This window comes from Mercenaria mercenaria, chromosome 14 (assembly GCF_021730395.1).
Source record: "Mercenaria mercenaria strain notata chromosome 14, MADL_Memer_1, whole genome shotgun sequence".
Lineage (NCBI taxonomy): Eukaryota > Metazoa > Mollusca > Bivalvia > Venerida > Veneridae > Mercenaria > Mercenaria mercenaria.
In genome coordinates, this window is record NC_069374.1 from 54,822,953 (window position 1) to 54,842,815 (window position 19,863).

General features: G+C 36.0%; 2 protein-coding genes across 2 annotated transcripts in view; one reads left to right on the plus strand and one right to left on the minus strand.

The window, feature by feature from the left end:
- Nucleotides 1-1,225: 1,225 nt before the first annotated feature.
- Nucleotides 1,226-19,863, minus strand: part of LOC123527543 (ciliogenesis and planar polarity effector 2-like) — a 35,651-nt gene continuing 17,013 nt past the window's right edge. The window contains exons 4-5 of the mRNA XM_053523539.1: nucleotides 4,362-4,498; nucleotides 1,226-1,979 (exon numbers count right to left, since the gene is read on the minus strand). Of these exons, the coding sequence (XP_053379514.1) occupies nucleotides 1,718-1,979; nucleotides 4,362-4,498 (399 nt within the window). The 3' untranslated portion in view covers nucleotides 1,226-1,717. The remainder of the gene's footprint in view (nucleotides 1,980-4,361; nucleotides 4,499-19,863) is intronic.
- On the plus strand, nucleotides 14,732-18,257 carry LOC123545544 (putative nuclease HARBI1). Its single transcript, XM_053523540.1, has 3 exons — nucleotides 14,732-15,391; nucleotides 16,604-16,715; nucleotides 17,688-18,257. The coding sequence occupies exons 1-3, from the start codon at nucleotides 15,266-15,268 to the stop codon at nucleotides 18,068-18,070; spliced, it is 621 nt and encodes a 206-aa protein (XP_053379515.1). The 5' UTR covers nucleotides 14,732-15,265; the 3' UTR covers nucleotides 18,071-18,257.

Sequence of the window (19,863 nt, forward strand, 5' to 3'; positions counted from 1 at the left end):
AGAGATTGTTTCTCTTTAGAGCCTGTATTTGGCGCCATTCCTTTGAAATACAATAAAGTTGGGTGTTTTCTTTAAGAAACCGTCTGCTATATAAAGAAAACATATCATGGCTACAATTATATGAAACTACATCATTCTTTTTACAACTACATTGTGTTTCATTAATGTCTCTGTACAAATGTTATTTATCTTACTTTATCACTGACAATCAAAATTCAAAAGTGGTCCGATGATAGCCAAAGTGATGTTAATAAAGATCTTACAGGCTCTCCTTTAACATGGTCATTCAAAATGAACTTGAATGATTTTGCCTAGATTTACTATTTAGTGGTAAATGCAATGCTATTCGAAAATGTTTTAAAATAAAGACAGTTTGCAGGTGTTTGAGCTCGAAAAAAAGAGACTTTGGTCATACAACTTCCTGATAAAATTATTAATTCTTCTTGACATCATCATGAAGCTTTCCAAACTAGTATGCATATAATTCTGGGTTAAAGCTAAACAAAATTAGAAAGTAAGGTTTGATCTGAAAGACCGGCTGTTTGTTTTACAGCAGAATACCAATTTTTTTTACAAATACTTAACAATAAAATTTACGTATCACAGATTGTTAAGAAGAACAAGAGCTGTCAGTAAGACAGCGTGCTCTAATTTTCTCAGTGCTTGACTTTGAATTAGAGCTTTGGCAGTAAAAACATTATAAAACTATAATAAAAAAAATCTAAATTAAAATGGGGCATAACTCTGTAAAAAATTCAAATCTGAGTTATGGGAATTGTTTCTCCTGGTGAAGACTTTGATAGTAAATAAATATTTAAAGTTTCAAGTCAATAGCCTTGATAGTAACAGAGATATTTGACTTAATCAAAAACTTTAACCAAAAATTCTAATACAAAAAGGGGCATTACTCCATCAGAATTTAAATCAGAGTTATAAGGATTGTTTCTCCTGGTGTAGACTTTGATAGTAAATAACTATTTTAAGTTTCAAGTCAATAGCTTGAAGTTGTCAACGATTTACATTGACAAGAATATATTTTACCGAAATTCATACAGAATGAAAGATTTTAAAATTGCTGTTACTTGCCTTTGCCTATATCCGTTGTACAACCTAGATAGACTGGCTCAATTATAATTTCTCAGATCTTACATATCAAGCATGACCTTCCCGCTGAAAATTCAAGAGGAAAGAAAATCTTTACCATCTTTTTCAATTTAAACTACCATACAGTTTAATTTTACAGTTGGAATTAAAGGCTAACTCAGTTCTTCTTTGTGGCATAAAAATATCTAAGCAGATCAAACAAAGACAATCTTAGTTAGATAAATGTTTGCCATGCAGTCATGTAAAAATTGCTAGATTCAAGAAGATCATTCTCAATAAAGGATTCAAACTCACAACATCTCAGCTAATGGCTAGGAGACTGACAAACTGCTCTAGCACTATACCGTTTTACAGTTTGTTCTAAGTCTATACCATTTGAGCCGCACCATGAAAAAACCAACATAGTACATTTGTGACCAGCATGGATCCAGACAAGCCTGCACATTCGCGCAGTCTGGTCAGGATCCATGCTGTTCGCTTTCAAAGCCTATTGCAATTAGAGAAACCGTTAGCAAACAGCATGTATCCTAACCAGACTGTGCAGGCTGGTCTGGATCCATGCTGGTCGCAAAGGCTCTTTGCTGGTTTTCTCATGGTGTGGCTCAATTCTGTTTCAAACATATTCATCTGAAGTAAATGTTTTCTTCACTGTATCTGTTTCTTGTACTTGTACAGGTTTTGATATTTTTCCCGCTAGAATTAAGTCTCGCTGCCATAAATGTTCACATATTGTATTCATAGCATGAACTATGTCACTAGTGTCAGATTGGCTACTGTCAACTGTATTCTTCATTCGAAGTACAGGAATATTCCAGGTTTTCTCGAAGTCCCTTATATCTCTCTGTGTAACTTCTGCGTGGGCATGCTGATCGCATCTAGTAAATTGTCAAAGAAAACTACTTAATGCTGCTTCCATACATCCACATACACCTTTTTCCATTACAGCTAAAAATAACATCAAATGATTTGAAATAATGAGGGATGTTATATCATTTGCATATTTTTTTCTAAAACATTAAGGCCTGCTGAAAAAGCGCTTGCTGCAGGAAGGAATTTTACATGCACCCTGCCTAACTGAAAACAGGCTAGTAAAAAAATGTCACAGCCAAAAACATAATCTACATTTCTGTGTAAAGACAACAACAATACAACGCCACTGCCTGAAAGTACCTCGCCCACAGGAGCCTGAGAGTGCCTCGCCCACAGGAGCTTTCACTCATGAAATAGGTGCAAAATGAGTTTTAAAACCATCTTCAAAAGTTCCAAAGCTATATCTGTAACAATTTTTTTAAAGATTGTTATTTTTGTGAATTTTCAAAGGCTGATTTCTTCAAGGTCAATGCCATTAGAAGGCCAGGACTTACTGTATACATGTTAAATGATTTTTGAACCATCCTAAAAGGTTTCAAAGCAATATATGTATTGGTTTTTGAGAAATTGTCATTTTTGTGAATTTTCAAAGATGTCAAAAAAAATCCAAAAATCGCCATGGGTTTGTAAAATGAGTTTTAGAACCATCCTACAAGGTTTTAAAGCAATATATGCAATTCTCATTTCAGTGAACTTTCAAAGACATCAAAAAATCCAAAAAATGCTAATTTCTTCAACATTAATGTCACTAGGGGGTCTGAACTCACCATAGGGGTGTAAAATTAGTTTCTAAATCACCCTAAAAGGTTTAGAAAATATATGTAACAGTTTGCCCTAATTTGGATCACTTAGTCTCGCTTCATCTAAAAGCTAGTGGACGAGACAAAAACCTGCCTTGAAAAGGTCACCCATTTTCTCTTCCAATTTGACTATAGTACAATTATTCCTCTAATAAGAGACCACATGTTAAACAAAAGCTGTCTGATGATAGCACGCTCGACTATTCGAAGAATTGATTGAAGAATGGTGTCAAAATATTTCCACGGATATTCAGACAAAAGAAATAAATAGATTAGACAAACAATGTTCCTGTATTACTTTGATTTCGATAAGTCTTGCACTAAATGGCAATATATGAGCCAATTTCAAAGTCCAAAATGGGCCAAAATTCAGTCAAAATAGTTATGTACTCTTGCCTACAGATGGAAATCATAATGATAAACAAGTGTTCAAAATTTAAAAGCCATATGTCAAACAGTTTTGACAAAACATGGACTTGTATGGAAACAGAACCAATTTCAAAGTCCAAAATGGGCCATAATTCAGCCAAAATAGATGACAGAGTTATGTTCTCTTTCCTACAGATAGAGACTATTATACTAAACAAGTGATAAAAGTTTCAAAGCCATATGTCAAACACTTTACAAAAAATATGAACTGGTACGAAAAATTTAACCAAGATTTCTCAGTCAAAAAGGGCCATAATTCAGCCAAAATCCTTGATGGAATTATGTACTCTGGCCTAAAACTGGACATGGTGATGTTAAACAGATGTTGAAAGTTTCAAAGCTTTATCTCAAAAGACTTTGTCAAAATATGAACCGGTACGAAATATTAACCCAGATTTCTAAGACAAAAAGGGCCATAATTCAGCCAAAATCCTTGATGGAGTTATGTACTCTTGCCTATAACTGGACATGGTGATGGTAACCAAATGTTGAAAGTTTCAAAGCTTTATCTCAAAAGACTTTGTCAAAATATGAACTGGTACAAAAAACTTAACCATGATTTCTAAGTCAAAAGGGGCCATAATTCAGTCAAAATCCTTGATGGAGTTATGTGCTCTTGCCTATAACTGGACATGGTGATGGTAAACAAGTGTTGAAAGTTTCAAAGCTTTATCTCAAAAGACTTTGTCAAGATGTGGACTGGTACGAAATATTAATCCAGATTTCTAAGTCAAAAAGGGCCATAATTCAGCCAAAATCCTTGATGGAGTTATGTGCTCTTGCCTATAACTGGACATGGTGATGGTAAACAAGTGTTGAAAGTTTCAAAGCTTTATCTCAAAAGACTTTGTCAAAATATGAACTGGTATGAAAAACTTAACCATGATTTCTAAGTCAAAAGCGGCCATAATTCAGCCAAAATCCTTGATGGAGTTATGTGCTCTTGCCTATAACTGGCCATGATGATGGTAAACAAGTGTTGAAAGTTTCAAAGCTTTATCTCAAAAGACTTTGTAAAAATGTGGACTGGTACGAAAAACTTAACCCAAGGTGTGACGCCGACACCGACACCGACGCCGTGGTGAGTAGGATAGCTCTACTTAATCTTGAATAGTCGAGCTAAAAACTACAATATATTTGATATGAATAAAAGGATACTTTGTGGCTATCACTATTCTGGCGATGTTATCATTAGGTGTGGTAAGACGGCTGATTTGCTGGTGAAGCTCGTCAAAACTTGACTTATCAATTATCGAAAATAGAAAAAGAACAGCATCCACTTTGTCTGTACATGCCTGAAAAAATACAAGTGAGAACCATAGTGATGTTAACTCCTTAAACAAATTTACCATAAAACCTGTGCTATGCAGCCAATCAAGGGAGTGACATAAGGTGCTTAACCTTTACCTTGTTAAATTTCTATAATAAACTTGTACATTTTTTCAATTTGGACAGTACCTTTATCTGTTAAAAGGGGTGCTTACCAAAAAGATACTGACTGAATGATGAACAGTGCAGATCTTGATCAGACTGCATGGACATATCTGTTAAAAGGGGTGCTTACCAAAAAGATACTGACTGAATGATGAACAGTGCAGATCTTGATCAGACTGCATGGACATGCAGGCTGATCATAATCTACACTGGTCGCAAAGGCAGAATCAATCGTGTCCATCATGGTAAGGGTTAAGTCAGGTTGAAATCAGAAAAAAAGTCTTGAATAGAAAGCTCTACCACGGAAATCTAACATTTGTGACTACATTGCATATGATACATTTTTCAAGAACCTTTCCATTTAATAAATGCTACAATGGGGACTTAAACAGATAAAATATTCAAGTTCAGTGAGTTGCTACAATATACAAAACAATGGAAAAATATAACAAAAAGGAAAAAATTTTATTCTTTCCCCCTTTTAAGTTACAATGGTAGGGGAAAGGTCAATTTTTTCCATACCGGCTCCTAATTTCTATCGGGTGGACATAAGGAAAATAATGAATTTTTCATTACTTTTAAGTTTAAACAGTAGTAATAAAAAGGGTATTATCTTTGCATCGGGAAAATCGCACATGTTCTTAATTTGCGCAATATTTACGAGAACTCAGCATTTTTCCCTAAACAAAGCTAAAACCCTAAAATAATTACCCAAAAGGTCAGTGGCTTGAGATTTTTCTCTATCAATCATACACACCGGTACTAACTGCAAATCCCTACAGGTAAAAAGTGATAAAATTTTTTGCATGCCCGTCACCTTTGCCCCCACAGCGGGAGTTGAAAAAAACATTCTTTATTCAGGTCTGAGATTTTTAACTGGCCTAGAGTACTATTTGAATCCCTGAAGTTAAAAATATGATAGAATAAACAACATTTCCAACAATATTAAAGGGAAAAATTAAAACAAAATTCTTTCAACAATGCAGTTATCCTTTTTTTTTTTGCAAAAAGGTGATGAATACCCTGATTAAAGTCCCCCCGTATAAAACCCCTATGTGGTAAACTTTTTTGGTTACTGACTTTAAATCATTTGTTACTCATGATGCGGGTTTAGATGCACTTGATGCAGAACTCTTTTATAAAAGGGAAATTCCTCTGGGGGTTTTGGGAAGACCAGTGTTTTTTGTCAAACCCGTCTGAAAAAATATGTCAAGGTGCCCCGGGGGGTTTTTTCCACCATAAAAAAAAGCTTGTCCCGTGAAAAAAAAAGACCGCTGTCAGTAGATTTCACTTACCTTTTTGACAGGTATTTTCTTCATGAAAAACCCAGCATGATATAAAAGCAGAAGGTTTTACTGTTTTGGACCTCTGATCAATTTTAAGAATCACAAGTTTTAAGGAAAAAAAAAATTTTCAAAACTTTGAATACTGACTGACTGTATTCATAAAGGTATACTCACTAAAGAAGTGTTATTATTTTACTTTCGATGGGAACTATTTTTCATAAATTTCATGGTTATGTTAATTTAATCCGGATAAACACAGAAAATTCTTAAAATTCTTATTCTTTTAACTTTAATACCATGAGTTTAAGCCCCACAACAGCAAAAGATACTGTTCCTTCGGCCAAACAATGAAAATTTTATGCCCAAGAAATGATTGAATACACAAAAAATGATTTTAGCACAAATAGAAATTATTGTTAATATCACACATTTTCTACCTCATAAAGTTTTAGTCAACAAAAATACTTTCCATTTCTGAATTTTTTATTAAAAAGTTCAAATGGTAAAATATGATTTTGCAATACCTGCTGTCTCTGGGGGTTTTTTTGGAAATGTCTGCCCTGAAGTTGGCAATGTGCACGTCTTGCCAACACCTTTTTCCCCTGACAAAAGATTTTGTATGAATTTCCCATATGTGCGGGACAAAGGTGGTTTTTTCAAAAAGGGCCTGTCAGTCAGTAAGTATAATATATAAAATTAATTCTTCAAAGCAAAACGGAAAGGAAAATTGTAAAAAAATTAATGTAAAAATTTTCTGTAAAAATTTTTTAAAGGGGTTCAGGGGCTTGTGTTTTTTCTGCAAAGAACCCTAGTTTGCTGGAAAAAACTGATCAATATTCACTACTTATGATCGAAAAAAAAAAAATTCAGGTTAAGGTTTTGTTACCAAAGCTATCTTAGGCTCCGGATTCAAAACCAACAGGTGTGAACATTTCTGCATCTCTTCAAATAGGAAAATTTTAAAGGTCCTGTGAATGTTTTTAAACCCTTTTAGGCCTTTTTTTGGTATTTTTTAGAATTAAAGTAGCTCAAAATAGTTTGAAGTTTAATAAAAGCGGGGCAATCCCGTCCAAATAATTTGACGTCAAAACTGAATGAATTTTTTGTGATAGGGGAATCCCTTCTTTTTTTCAAAACCAAAAAAGACTTTTCTGTGGTGAAACAGTTTTTGGTAAAAACCGTAGGCATAATAAATGGAACAAAACTTATGTTTCATTTGGTCCCTTGCTGTTTTTACATGTTCCCCATTCCCTTTTCCCCAAAACGGGTTTAAGCAATGTTATCGTCATAGGGACACAAAGGGGCCTTATAAAATGGGGGTGTTGTTTTGAAAACAGTGACGAAGTCGTGTTTTGAAATTTTTACATAAACATCAATTGAATGTAAGAAAAAAGTGGATTATTTCCAGGTATCTTAAAATTTCACCAATAATTTTGTTTTTTAATAGTTAATATGCTATTAAAAAAACACATCATAGAATCGTCGCGAAATGTTCACCACAGAAAAAAATCCTCCTATTTGTACTGGAGGAAAGAAGAACTGCTAAAATTATACAATGGCCAACTCGCGTACAATTTTAAATTGCAAACATTCCCCAAAAAGCATAAGAGAATACATTATTTTCCAGTTATCGTTTGGGTCCATGTTTCGGGGAAACAAAGTAGTAATAGTCCATAGCCGTGGTACTGAATTTCAGCTTGGGCTACCCATTCCCTAGATACAAGCCTGTCCCGACTCCCTTTTTTTCCCAATGTGATTAAAAAAAGACAAAACTAATTTTTAAAAAACCCTACAGCATCATGGTTTATAAATTGCTGTTGTTCATGAATCCATCACAAAAAGATAAACGTTAATCCTTTTTGGGCCCTTTCACATTTTGACAATCAAAACCTTTAATGTCAAAGATAACTGCGGGGGGCTAATCGGCTGATTTCAACACCTCTGGGGTACGGATTTTGATTCGCTTTTCACACTTTCAGGTAAATCTCACAAGAGCCGAAGTAGGCCCGAGCTTAAAATTTTGCCTGTTTTTGTGTTTTTCCATGTGTGTATTTACTCTATTTTGCTCTTGCAAATTGTCAAAAGCCGAGTAGCGGTAAATTTGGATGCGGTCCTTTGGAAAATTGAAAATTTTGCTTTGAGGGTTGGGGTTTCGTCTGGCAAAAATCAGGAATCTTGACGTTCCAATGATGGGGACCCAAAGATGATGATATGGGGCTGGGGTATTCAGAGTTAAAATTGTTGAAAAATTTTTCTTTTTTTTTTCCTTAAACATGAAAAATTTTGTGTAAAACAAGATATTTTTGGGTTTTAAGTTTGGGCTAGAGAAATTTTTGACAGCTGGAAAAAATTTCCCATCTGGTAGCCCGAAGGGCTAGGGGGTTCCAATCCGAATTTCTACTTTGGGTCTGCTACCTAAAAGAAAACCTACCTTACCTTTAATATACGGGGCTGGGGTTGACATTAACTAATTTAAATTTTTACAAAATGAAATAATAAGTCATCTAATCAGTCAATATGGTAAAGTAAAAAAAAATTTTTATACCCACACAAAAATTTTGACTTATTTTGTGAAAATGTAAAAGAGAAAAGATTTTTTCGTCTTACCCAAAAGTTCTTGTCTTTGCTTGTTTTTAGTGAAGGACTGATAACATGCTCTGCCTTCTGCAGTACTATGCCATCGAACAATCAAACTTCCCGCTTTTTTGTTGACAGTTGTTACTAATGGCGGAACACTAAGTAAAGGGAAGAACTTTTCACTTTTTTCGTAATATCCTATCCCAACTGTACCGTCCCCGGACAAAAAAAACGAAAATTATTTTAATTCATAAAAAAAACCCAACAAGCAAAACATGTCAAAAAGATTTGGAAAAAATATTTTTGCCAAAAGACATCTACAAAATCCCGGCTTTGTTTAAATCCCACTTTGCAAATTTTGAAAAAAAAAAACTTTTCCCGCGTAAAAACGTGGGTGCACAAAAGGTTTTGTACATTACTTTAAAAAGGGAAGTCCTTGGGAAAAATTTTTTCAATATGAAGTTTGAAGGCCATAAATCCGTGATAAATAATTTTGAATGAAACTGCTGACGTGATTTTAAACCTACCAAGTCTTTTTTGTGGGCTACAATAATCAAAACTTCAGCCCCTAAATTTAAAATCAAGGTTTTTCAATTGGGATGATGTTCCTTTTAAGTCCATTTAATCTTGGGGGTATAGGGGCAAGATCGGGGAAAAAAAAATTCCTTTTCAATCGGTCTTAAACCTTTTTTTTCAATTTCTGAATTAAAAGTATCAAAGAATGATTGGCAACAATGCTTTTAGGGTCAAGTAAAAAAACAATTGATTGTAAACAGAATTAAATTTTTTTAGCCATAATTTGCCAAAAAATTCGGGGGTTTCACCGACGAATGTAAAATCTTGTCTAGACTTGATCTTTTCCCTTTGGTTAGTTTCTTTTTTTTTTGGAAAAGGACATGCTCTAAGTAGATATTTAGTTTAAAAATCAAATGGTAATAGCTCATTGAAAAATATTGCAACCATAAAACCAGAAGAACAACAAGGCTTCATGCTTATTATCTTGAGTTTTCAGCCAAACACCACCAACAGTAAACCGCTCGGTAGCCTAGTGGTAGAGCGCCGGCTTCGAGTGCGGGAGGTCGTGGGTCATACCAATGACGTAAATGCCCTCGCTTGGCGCTCAGCATTAAGAGGATAGTGCTAGGACTGATCAGCCCGGTGTAAGTATAATGTGACTGGGTGGAATATCATGTCATGTGTCTACGACATGATATTCCAATGAGGCAGCACTATAAAGTCGGGCGTTGTGCTCACTGCTACAAGAAAAAATGTTGAAAAAGACTTTAAACCCGAACACACACACACACCACCACCAACAGTAAAGGAGAAGTAGCTCGGACCAAATAGCGACAATTATTACTCTTTTTCCCCCCGGACAATTAAAACATAGACGTTTGTTTGTGCTTTTCCTTTCTCTCTTGTTAAGGCGTACTTACTTCAAATTGTTCTGAGTGATCAATGATCTAGAAAGTTCGCAGTGCATACTAGTCGTCAGTGCTTTTAAGACAAAAAAAAAACAAAAAAAACAAAAACCGTTCAGCTTTAATCATCAGTCCTTTAACAGATGAATATGTTGGAGAGATAACAATAGCTGTGAGTAAGATATTTAAGCAGCGCGAAACGTCCAGTCAGCAGTTCTCAGGGCGCGCTATTGTAAAGTACAACGCGCTCCACTCCACAGTGCCCATAAAGTTCAAAAGAATCAAATAAATAGTAAAGCCCGTTGATCTCTAATACAGTGGTCTCGTGCTGATAGGGGAAGTTATCGCTGTGTGGATTTTGCGTGAGTTTATTAAAGGAGTCTTAATGATTATATATAACAAACTTGGTTATGTTAAGCAGCAAACTATATTTCTGAGCTGTGCTTAGGTCCTTAAACTGAATTGATTTACAGGCGTAAATATAGTATATACTGAACAATATATTTTTTTTTTAAGATTTGCACTCTGTCAATCTTACAGAAGACGGTGCTATTCTTTTAGAAGACGGTGCTATATGGAGGAACAAGAAGAGAGAAAGCCAGTGATCACACAGCCTCTGCCAAACAAACATCAAATGAGGACTTCCTCTTGTTATCAAAAAGTTTTGATTGTTAACAAAATAAGTATAGTCATGATCGCAACCGCAACTTCTCTGTCCTTTCCGTCAATTCCGATGACATCTTAATTATTACCGAGGGGTATCAATAGGTCAGGACTCATGTGATACGTTCTTCTGAAACAGTATTGTGTGACTGCACTGGCCTTCCGTTTCCTGCCAACACGTATTCTTTGATAACTTATTTTATAATATCATGCCGCCTATAGCTCTGGGATCAATATGTACCCAGAGTTTGTAGTCGTATGATGAAGCTATTGTCGCAAAATTAAATCCCACATACAATTTTATTCATTTAAACTTCTAAAGCAGAATCTATGAACTGTTACCTCCGTAAAATAACCGCCAGTTAGGAAAAACTACGAAATCTTATAAAAACCATGAAACAGAATCGGTTTGATTAAGTCTGTTCACGAGGGGTAATAAAATATACAACACCCCCACATGTCCGAGCCCTAGCACCAGCTTAAACGGAATTGTGTTGTAGTAAACTTGAAATTTCTCCGTTACACCTCCCCCCCCCCCCAAGCATTGGCTTAAGCACAATACTATCATAGTAAAAGTATCCCGAAGGACCGGAAAATATAACAGCTCTAAATCCAAGTATGGGGAGAAATTTTACAGCCGTCGTGAAATAATTCGTAATATCTAGCTGTCTTTCAAAAGGTTGATGGTTCTGTACGACATGTGAGACCCAGCAAAAGCAACGTCATTTCAGTTTCAACTTAGATATTGGTTGGATTTCTGTTTCATAGATAAGTACGGTAAGTGGGTTCTGAAGAAGTGTCTTCATGACATATTTCATTACAAAATAATGATGATTTTGAAGGTTTGGTAGAAAAAAAATAATCGAAAGTTATGAAGATAGTATTTTGAACAGTGGTGAGACTGAAGAACTAAGTGGGAACTGTATTTGTTTGCACATTGTCTCAAAGTTGTGCATACAAAGTTATGTGCTGTAAACAATCCAAATCAAGTTTACCATATCCGCCATCTTGTTGGTGTTTGTAAACACTGACAGGATGACATATTCGAACGAGTTTTTTCCGCTTTTTCATATATTTGCACCTGTAATATTTCCCTGCAAGTCAGTAACAACTTCTCTACCCTGACGAATTAATTGTGATGAACGCTTCAAGCTTATTTGAACTACTCTCAAGATCGCTTCCTGGAAAAACCAGTAGGCCTACTGGTGTCATATGAGAAGGCGTGATCGTGACCAAAGTGGTGCTCTACCCACGACGCCTTGGATGGGTAGCCGACATATTAACCACTAGACCATTGCTCCATAAAATCTTGATGAGCTTTGTGGAGTTAGCGATTGTACAAATATGCCAAATTGCATCATAGGATGTGCTGATTTAAAGAAGAATTTTTTTCAAATGTAAATTTCTTGCTTAAGGCGTTGATAACTACGGGCTAAGAACAAATCTTACCAAGCTTTCCAGAAAAAAAAAAGAAAAAGAAAAAACACACACAGGCAACATGTGAATGCAAGATATATATATTTTGATAATTTGGCATTGATTTGATAAAATAGTTCTGATTAGGTAAATATTTGCAAACAAGTTTCAAAATCGCTTCTCGCCTTTTTTACGCCATGCACCTCTGCGCTGGACCGGAGTGACCTTGACCTCAGAAGGGTCGTCTGCGGCAACGTTGTCTGGCAACCTTTTGATCAATCTTCCGCGTTTTGGAGCAGGTGCTGCAATTTCGTTTGTGACATTTGCTTTCAGTTTATCTGCTGATGATAAACTCGCTGCAATTGTTGCTACCGATAATGACGATGACGATGAAGGCACTGGTGACAGTTGTGACGAGGTTGTCTCGAACTTTGTGTATTTTGACATCGGAATGCCTTCATAATCAGCAAACAACTCGCAATTTAATCTTTTACACGACATTCTACGAGTGTCTCTCATCTGTGCGTCCAGGCCCCGCTTTCACTAACGTTCTCAAGTCAAAATCTCAGCTCAAGTCTGAGAAAAATCTCAACTTTGATTCTCAGCTTGAGATTTTTCTCAGATTGGCTTTCACAAAAAAAATCTCAGTAAAATCTCAACTTAGGCGCTGAGATTTTTCTCAGATTTCTTGAGTCAAGGGTTGGGCTGTCTCAAGAGCTTATCTCAAAGAAACAAAATGGCGATTAGACGCTTCCGTCCGCGTCGCCCCCGCGACAGACGTCGTTTTAGACAAAGATTTCGTCTTCAAGACATGACTGATGATGAACTTCGGCAGAGGTATCGTTTTTCCAGGGCCAGTATCTTATACATTTTGGCTATTGTAAGCAGATTCCTTGCCAGACCGACAAGACGGAGTCATGCAGTGCCACCGGTACTGCAGCTTCTGGCAGCTCTCCGTTTTTTTGCAACGGGGTCGTTTATGCGTCTCGTTGGAGATTCGGTAGGGCTGTCAGAGGCTTCAGTGTGTCGGAGTGTTTTCAGAGTTGCCTGTGGACTTGCTAGCAAGGCTAAGGACTTCATAAAGATGCCGAGGCAGGAACGGGCACAGGCTGCCAAAGAAAAGTTTTGCCGACTCAGCAGTAAGCATTGTTTACATTCTGTTGCTAAAAATAATCAGTAAGAAAAAAACCCATAAAATGTTACTAAATATGGATTGACCTTGACCAAGGGAAATAATACTCGTGTCATTTCGTGAATTGCAAATGGCCGACCATCTGTCGCTGGGGAATGATGTATTCGTTTTCCAAGATTTTCTTCAATGCGTAAAGATCAGTGTCTTTAATATATTCTAAATGTGTATTTTTTATTTTGGAATGATAAAAGTGTTTTGTTTACCCAGTAACTCACTATCGTCTTCTTTTATCATGTTACTTTTTCGTACTTAAAACACTCGTACCAAACCGCATGTATGTACGAGTTGTATTTTGAACATGTTCGTTCAACTGAACCTTTGAAAATTAAAATTTATTGTCCTATCTGACTGTGACAGATTGTTTCTTGAAGTATATCATGTACTTTGAGTCTGAATTTTTCGATTGCAAGACAGACTGATTTCACAGACTGTCAGTAATGTAACTGTGTAATTTACGGTATGTCGGCCGCTACCTCGTTGAGAAGAAATATTTGCCCACAGGTGCAAAAATTATCACAATACCACGACCTGCGTACAGTTAGTTGGACTACATGTCAGTGTACATTGTTTACATGAAAGACGGTTGCCGGGCGAAAGAGAAGCAGCCGTGCTCGCTTGCTTTGCCGCAGCCGTAGTAGGGACAAACCCAGCAGCGGGCCATCTCAGTGGCCTTTGCAACGGGAGTGACCCGAACAAGCGACGGCTTGCAAGAGCATGAGCTGCGTCTCAAAGTAGCTAGCCAGTTGATCCTGCCAGTAGTCATATGCTGGTCTCAAAGATTAAGCCATGCATGTCTTAAGTACACGCCTTAACACTGCGAATTGCTCATTAGTCAAGGACTTTTAAAAAGTATTTTAAAAATTTTCATTATTCAACTGCCACAAAGTACTCTCCAATGCCTCTATGGGCATCAACTGGAGAGGCTATATCGTTGTGATATAAAGCATGCTTCCTATATACCTCTCAACTCTTTAATATAATATGAGCCATGCCATGAGAAAACCAACATAGTGGCTCCGCGTAGTCTGGTTAGAATCCATGCTGTTTGCTAACAGTTCCTCTAATTGCAAAAGGCTTTGAAAGCAAACAGCATGGATCCTGATCAGACTGCGTGGATGCCCATGCTGGTCTGTATCCATGTTTGTTACAAAGACACTATGTTTGTTTTCTCATGGGGCAGCTCATTTATGTTTAAAAAAAATAAAGTGTCATTTTTATTTTAGGTGGGCCTATATACTAGTTATATACAGGTCTCAAATATAACATAAGGTCATTAAACATCATAGGAATATTGTTCAGCAGTTGAAGTTGTGCACATGGGATTTACTCAAGTTATTGTTCTTGACTTTGTACAAAATACACACACAGTGCTTGTGTTGAATACCTCTATAAAAAAATCCCCTAAAGTCATGAAGAAATCATGTAGGAATATTATTCAGCATGTGCATAATATTATGTGCACCCCAGTTTTCTTCTTTTTCACATTGGCCCTTGACTAAGTCCTAAAAGAAAAGTTTGTGCTGCATGTATGTCAAAATGTACTAAACCTACAGTCATGAAACAATTATAGAAGACATTTTTTTAGCCAGTGAAGTTTTGCAGCGGTGTTTTCTTTTGGATTTTACTTAGCTATGCCAGATGTATGGTCCTTCACTAAGTAAAAAATACACATAATTAAAGCTCTTAACAGTTTGTATTTCTAACATCATTAGTAGTATACATATAATCTTGAGTCTACAGTGACAGGATTAGGTGGGCAGGGGCACCTGTGTCCTAATGGCATGCATATAGTTTAAATTATCACAATAAATATCACTCTTTAACAGACAGGAAGTGTTTTGTTGTAATACAGTTGGTTTAAATACCAAGTACTGTACATAACACAAATGGTCTTTAAATACTAAGTTCATGAAAAAACTTCTCATATAAAGCTGGGAAGAAGTTTATCATTGCTCCAGTATTAAGCTTTAGAAAAAAATTGTCTTATAAACATGATAAATTATTGTTTTCTATTTCTTATTGTATGTGTTGGCTTAAGCAGATTTGATTGTTATTGCACATTTTTTCAAATATATGCTTTCTTTAGGATTTCCGAATGTCTTGGGAGCAATTGACTGTACCCATGTAAAAATACAAGCACCTACAGACAATGAAGGTGATTATGTCAATCGGAAAGGATATCACTCGATTAATGTGCAGGTAAAGTGTGCTTTCCTAAAATGTAATAATGTTGCTATATGTATGGCATTTTATGTCTATCATAATACAATGTCAGAATGCTATGCAGCTGCATAGAGGATATTACATGAGTGTCTTTTCATATTGTTATTTTATCAAACGAGTTTAATAAAATAATAAAATGCGAGGCTCTGCCGAGCATTTTATCAGTTTTATTCAACGAGTTTAATAAATCCAATATGGAAAGTCACAAGTGTAATATTCTTTTTATCACATGTTAGCCTTTCTTGTCGAAAAATAAAAAAATCGACTTTCTTTTGCTATATAAACAAGACAATTTGACTGACGTCGCCTATAGTATAAATGACGTCGACGTCAAAGCTTTATTACACTAGTGTATTATCATTTTTATTCAGTAGCTTTATTGCACTTCCGTGATGCCAAACATGTGATAAAAATATTTATTAAGGGTTCTGTTATTTGCCTATTTAAAGTCACAGGGATAAGTTATATTAATATAGGTCAGTGAGACGGAGTGCATTGACAAGGAAATATAACTGTAGTTGGTTATATTGTTGAATCATCTCCCTTGTTTTGAAAACTTTGACCGATGCATTATTTTAACACAATGTTACAATGTATCGACTTGATACTTCATGCATATTGATAGATGTCAGAGCGAGGGAGTGTATAACTATAGGTGGTCCCATTTTTTAATTATTTCATTGGTTTGAAAACCTTGTCTAGGACTTAACTGGAATACCATGTAAGGTATTGACATTATACTTGATATATTCAGTAAGGTCATTGAGATGGTAGCATTGACAAGGAACCATATGTTATCATATGAACTATAATTGTCTATGTGATCTTCTTTATTAATTATCTCCCTTTTTGTGAAAAAACTGGTTTGAGTCATAATTTGAATGCTATGTTAGATATCGACTTGATACTTATGAATGTTTTTGTTATATCATAAATAAAATTCGTAAGAATATCCTTTGCAATTATATAATGCAACCAGTAGTTTTGATAGCCTGTTTGATTTAATTGCACTTGTTTGGTATTTGAATTTCTGTCACTTACTTAAGAACACTATCATGACCAAAAATGTAATCAAAATTTGTTGCAATATAAGTACTTTATTGGAATAAATTTGACGAGACACTTTTCAACACTGATACAGGTGTAAAGCAGGCATAGAATAAGATGAATTTCATTTTCATATTTTAGATGGTATGTGATGCTGACTACCAATTTACCAACTGTGTTGCTGAATGGCCCGGCTGTGTTCATGATGCAAGAGTGTTTCGCAATAGTAGGCTGAGAGATGCAATGGAAAATGGTAATAAAGGTTTCTGTTTCTGATTATTTCTATTGCTGAAGTATGCAGAGGTTTTCATGAAACCCCACATAGTGTTGCAGAATTTGCACAAAATTTGTAAAACCACTGATCTTTGGACTGTTATAATGATTCATTACATGACAGGTTTTTTCTGATGATATGTTCAAACTCATGTTGGAGAGTGGCAAATAACATGCTGTCTAAAAATCTATATTTACTGGCTTGAACACTGTTGGCAGTTATGTGTATTAAAAATAGAAATGTGGTGAATCAGAATACTTAAATTAACAAGGCCTTCATGTGGTTTACTGTAGAGCCGAGATGCATAGGGATTGAGCCACAAGGTCATTAGCACGGATGGTTAAATACTGGAGCATCTGAAGATGAGCCATGGTAAATTAGATAAAAAATCAGAAGAAGGCATTTATTTTTTTCATTCTGACATGCTCATTGGCATATATTAGTAAAGATCATGCTGGACTTCATTTACCCGAGGAGAAATGTATCTGATTTCATGTGGCAATTTGACGTCAACGTCATGTGGCAATTTGACGTCATAATTGACGTGAAAATGCTCTCTTACCGGTTAGTGCGTCAACCGTTGTTTATCGCAGAATATACAGAGCACTTTTTCCTTCTTGACTTTAAGTGGAAATCAAATCAAGCCATGTTAGAATTTTAGTTTCATGTTTAGTATTTATTCAGTTAAGTGCTCATTATGTTAACTATTATATTTTCTATTGACCTTATTCTCGCTTTTCAGTTTCCTGTGCACAAGGTGCTTGTATGTCTGAAGTCTGTCTGTCTGCAATATTTTAATAGAAGTACTTCACCAATTTCAACTGTATTTCATCAAACTGCCCATTGAGTAGTTCTATTTCAAAATTGTTTCAAACATAGGCCAATTTTCATATCAAAATAAATGCCCTCTTACCATAATTATACTTTAAAAGGTTTTCTATAAACTTTCAGGACAGTATAATGGTCTTCTGGTCGGAGACTCAGCCTATCCTTGCAGACCTTTCCTTATGACGCCGTTCAACCAGCCAGCCAGTGAAAAAGAAAGAAGATTCAACAATTCTCTTTGTCGAGCACGTGTTTTAATAGAGCAAAGTTTTGGAATTTTGAAGAGACGGTTTCCTTGTCTTCAGGTTGGTTTACGTATGTCACCAGAGAGAGCAGCACTTGTAACATTGGCTTGTGTTGTCCTCCATAACATTGCAATGTTGTTGAATGAGCCACTGGATGACAGTACTGATGAGCCAGACCTTGGAAATGATGCCAGTAATGTCTTGCTTCCAGACCGTAATGATGGGACAGGCATTCGCCGCCATTTGTGTGAAAATTATTTTTAAGCATATGATGAATTATGTACTAAAGGCAGTCTGATAGACAGTTAAATCCCCTGCCACTGTTATGGATAGAGAAGCTTCAAAAGGTAAACCTTTGGCCTTGAACTGACATGGCTGACTCATGAATTATGCACATTGCTTTTATGACGTGATCATTTGACCCAAGTTTAATGAAAATTCTTCAAGTGGTTTATGACCTTTAGTTGTGACCTTGACCTTGAGTTGACATGCTGAATCATGAGTTCTTGGTGAGGTGATCATTTGAACCAAGTTTGATGAAAATCCTTCCAGGGGTTTAAAAGATACAGAGTGGACACAAAATGGAAGGCTCAAACCTTTGATCCTAAGCTGTGACCTTGAGCTTGAGCTGGCATGGCTGACTGAGTTTTGCACATGGTATTTATGATGTGATCATTTGACCTAAGTTTCATATGAATCCTTCAAGGGGATTAGGAGATACAGACCGGGTACAAAATGGAAGTCCCAAACCTTTGACCCAGAGTTGTGACCTTGACCTTGAGCCACAATTGTCTGACATGATTTCTGCACATCATTTTGATAAGGTTATCATTTGACCTAAGTTTCATGAAAATCTATCAAGAGATTTAGTAGAAACAGAGTGAACACAAAATGGAAGGCTCAAACCTTTGACCCAAAGTTGTGACCTTGACTTTGAACCAGCATGGCAAGCTCATGATTTGTGCACATCATCATCTTGAAGGGGTGATCGTTTGTAGGAGTCATCCTTTAAAGTTTGATCAGGCATTCTCTAGTTATAGACCAACTGACTGACTGACTAAGCAAAACACTGTATACCCTCTTTTTAGCTCACCTGAGCATGAAGTGCTCAAGGTGAGCTTTTGTGATCGCCCTGTGTCCGTCATCTTCCGTCCATCGTCAACAATTTTACTGTTAACACTCCGGAGTCACAATTTTGGCCCAGTCTTTATGAAAATTAGTCAGAATGTTACCCTCAACAAAATCTTGGACGAGTTCTATGCTGGGTCATCTGGGGATAAAAACTTAGTCACAAGGTCAAATCCAAGGAAAAGCTTGTTAACACTCTAGAGGCCACACTTATGACTGTATCTTCATGAAACTTGGTCAGAATTTTAATCTTGATGATTTTTAGGTCAGGTTCAAATCTGGGTCATGTGGAGTCAAAAACTAGGTCATTGGGTCAAATCAAAGAAAAAGGTACTTAACACTGTATAGGCCACATTCATGGCCATATCTTAATGAAACTTGGTCAGTATATTAATCTTCATGATCTTTAGGTCAAGATTATATCTGGGTCAGGTGGGGTCAAAAACTAGGTCACCAGGTCAGATCAAATATAAAGCTTGTTAACACTCTAGAGGCCACATTTATGACCCATATCTTAATAGAACTTGGTCAGAATGTTTATCTTGATGATCTTTAGGTCAGGTCAGGTGAGCGATACAGGGCCTTCATGGCTCTCTTGTTTAAAAGTGCCATAAAATTTACTATTTAGTGGTAAATGCAATGCTATTCAAAAAATGTTTTAAAATAAAGACAGTTTGCAGGTGTCTGAGCTCGAAAAAAAGAGACTTTGGACATACAACTTCCTGATAAAATTATTAATTCTTCTTCACATCATCATGCAGCTTTCCAAACTGGTATGCATATAATTCTAGGTTAAAGCTAAACAAAATTAGAAAGCAAGATTGATCTGAAAGACCGGCTGTTTGTTTTACAACAGAATACCAATTTTTTCGGCGACGCCGTCTAAATTCGTTTTCGTTACCTATGCCACGTGACTTCAGTTTGCAAAT

Bases quoted from the DNA above. Each gene is read 5' to 3' on its own strand.
- LOC123545544 (XM_053523540.1), top strand. From the start codon at position 15,266: ATGCTTTCTTTAGGATTTCCGAATGTCTTGGGAGCAATTGACTGTACC. The intron at 15,392-16,603 runs GTAAAGTGTGCT...TTCATATTTTAG, and splicing joins ATCACTCGATTAATGTGCAG to ATGGTATGTGATGCTGACTA. The intron at 16,716-17,687 runs GTAATAAAGGTT...ATAAACTTTCAG, and splicing joins GAGAGATGCAATGGAAAATG to GACAGTATAATGGTCTTCTG.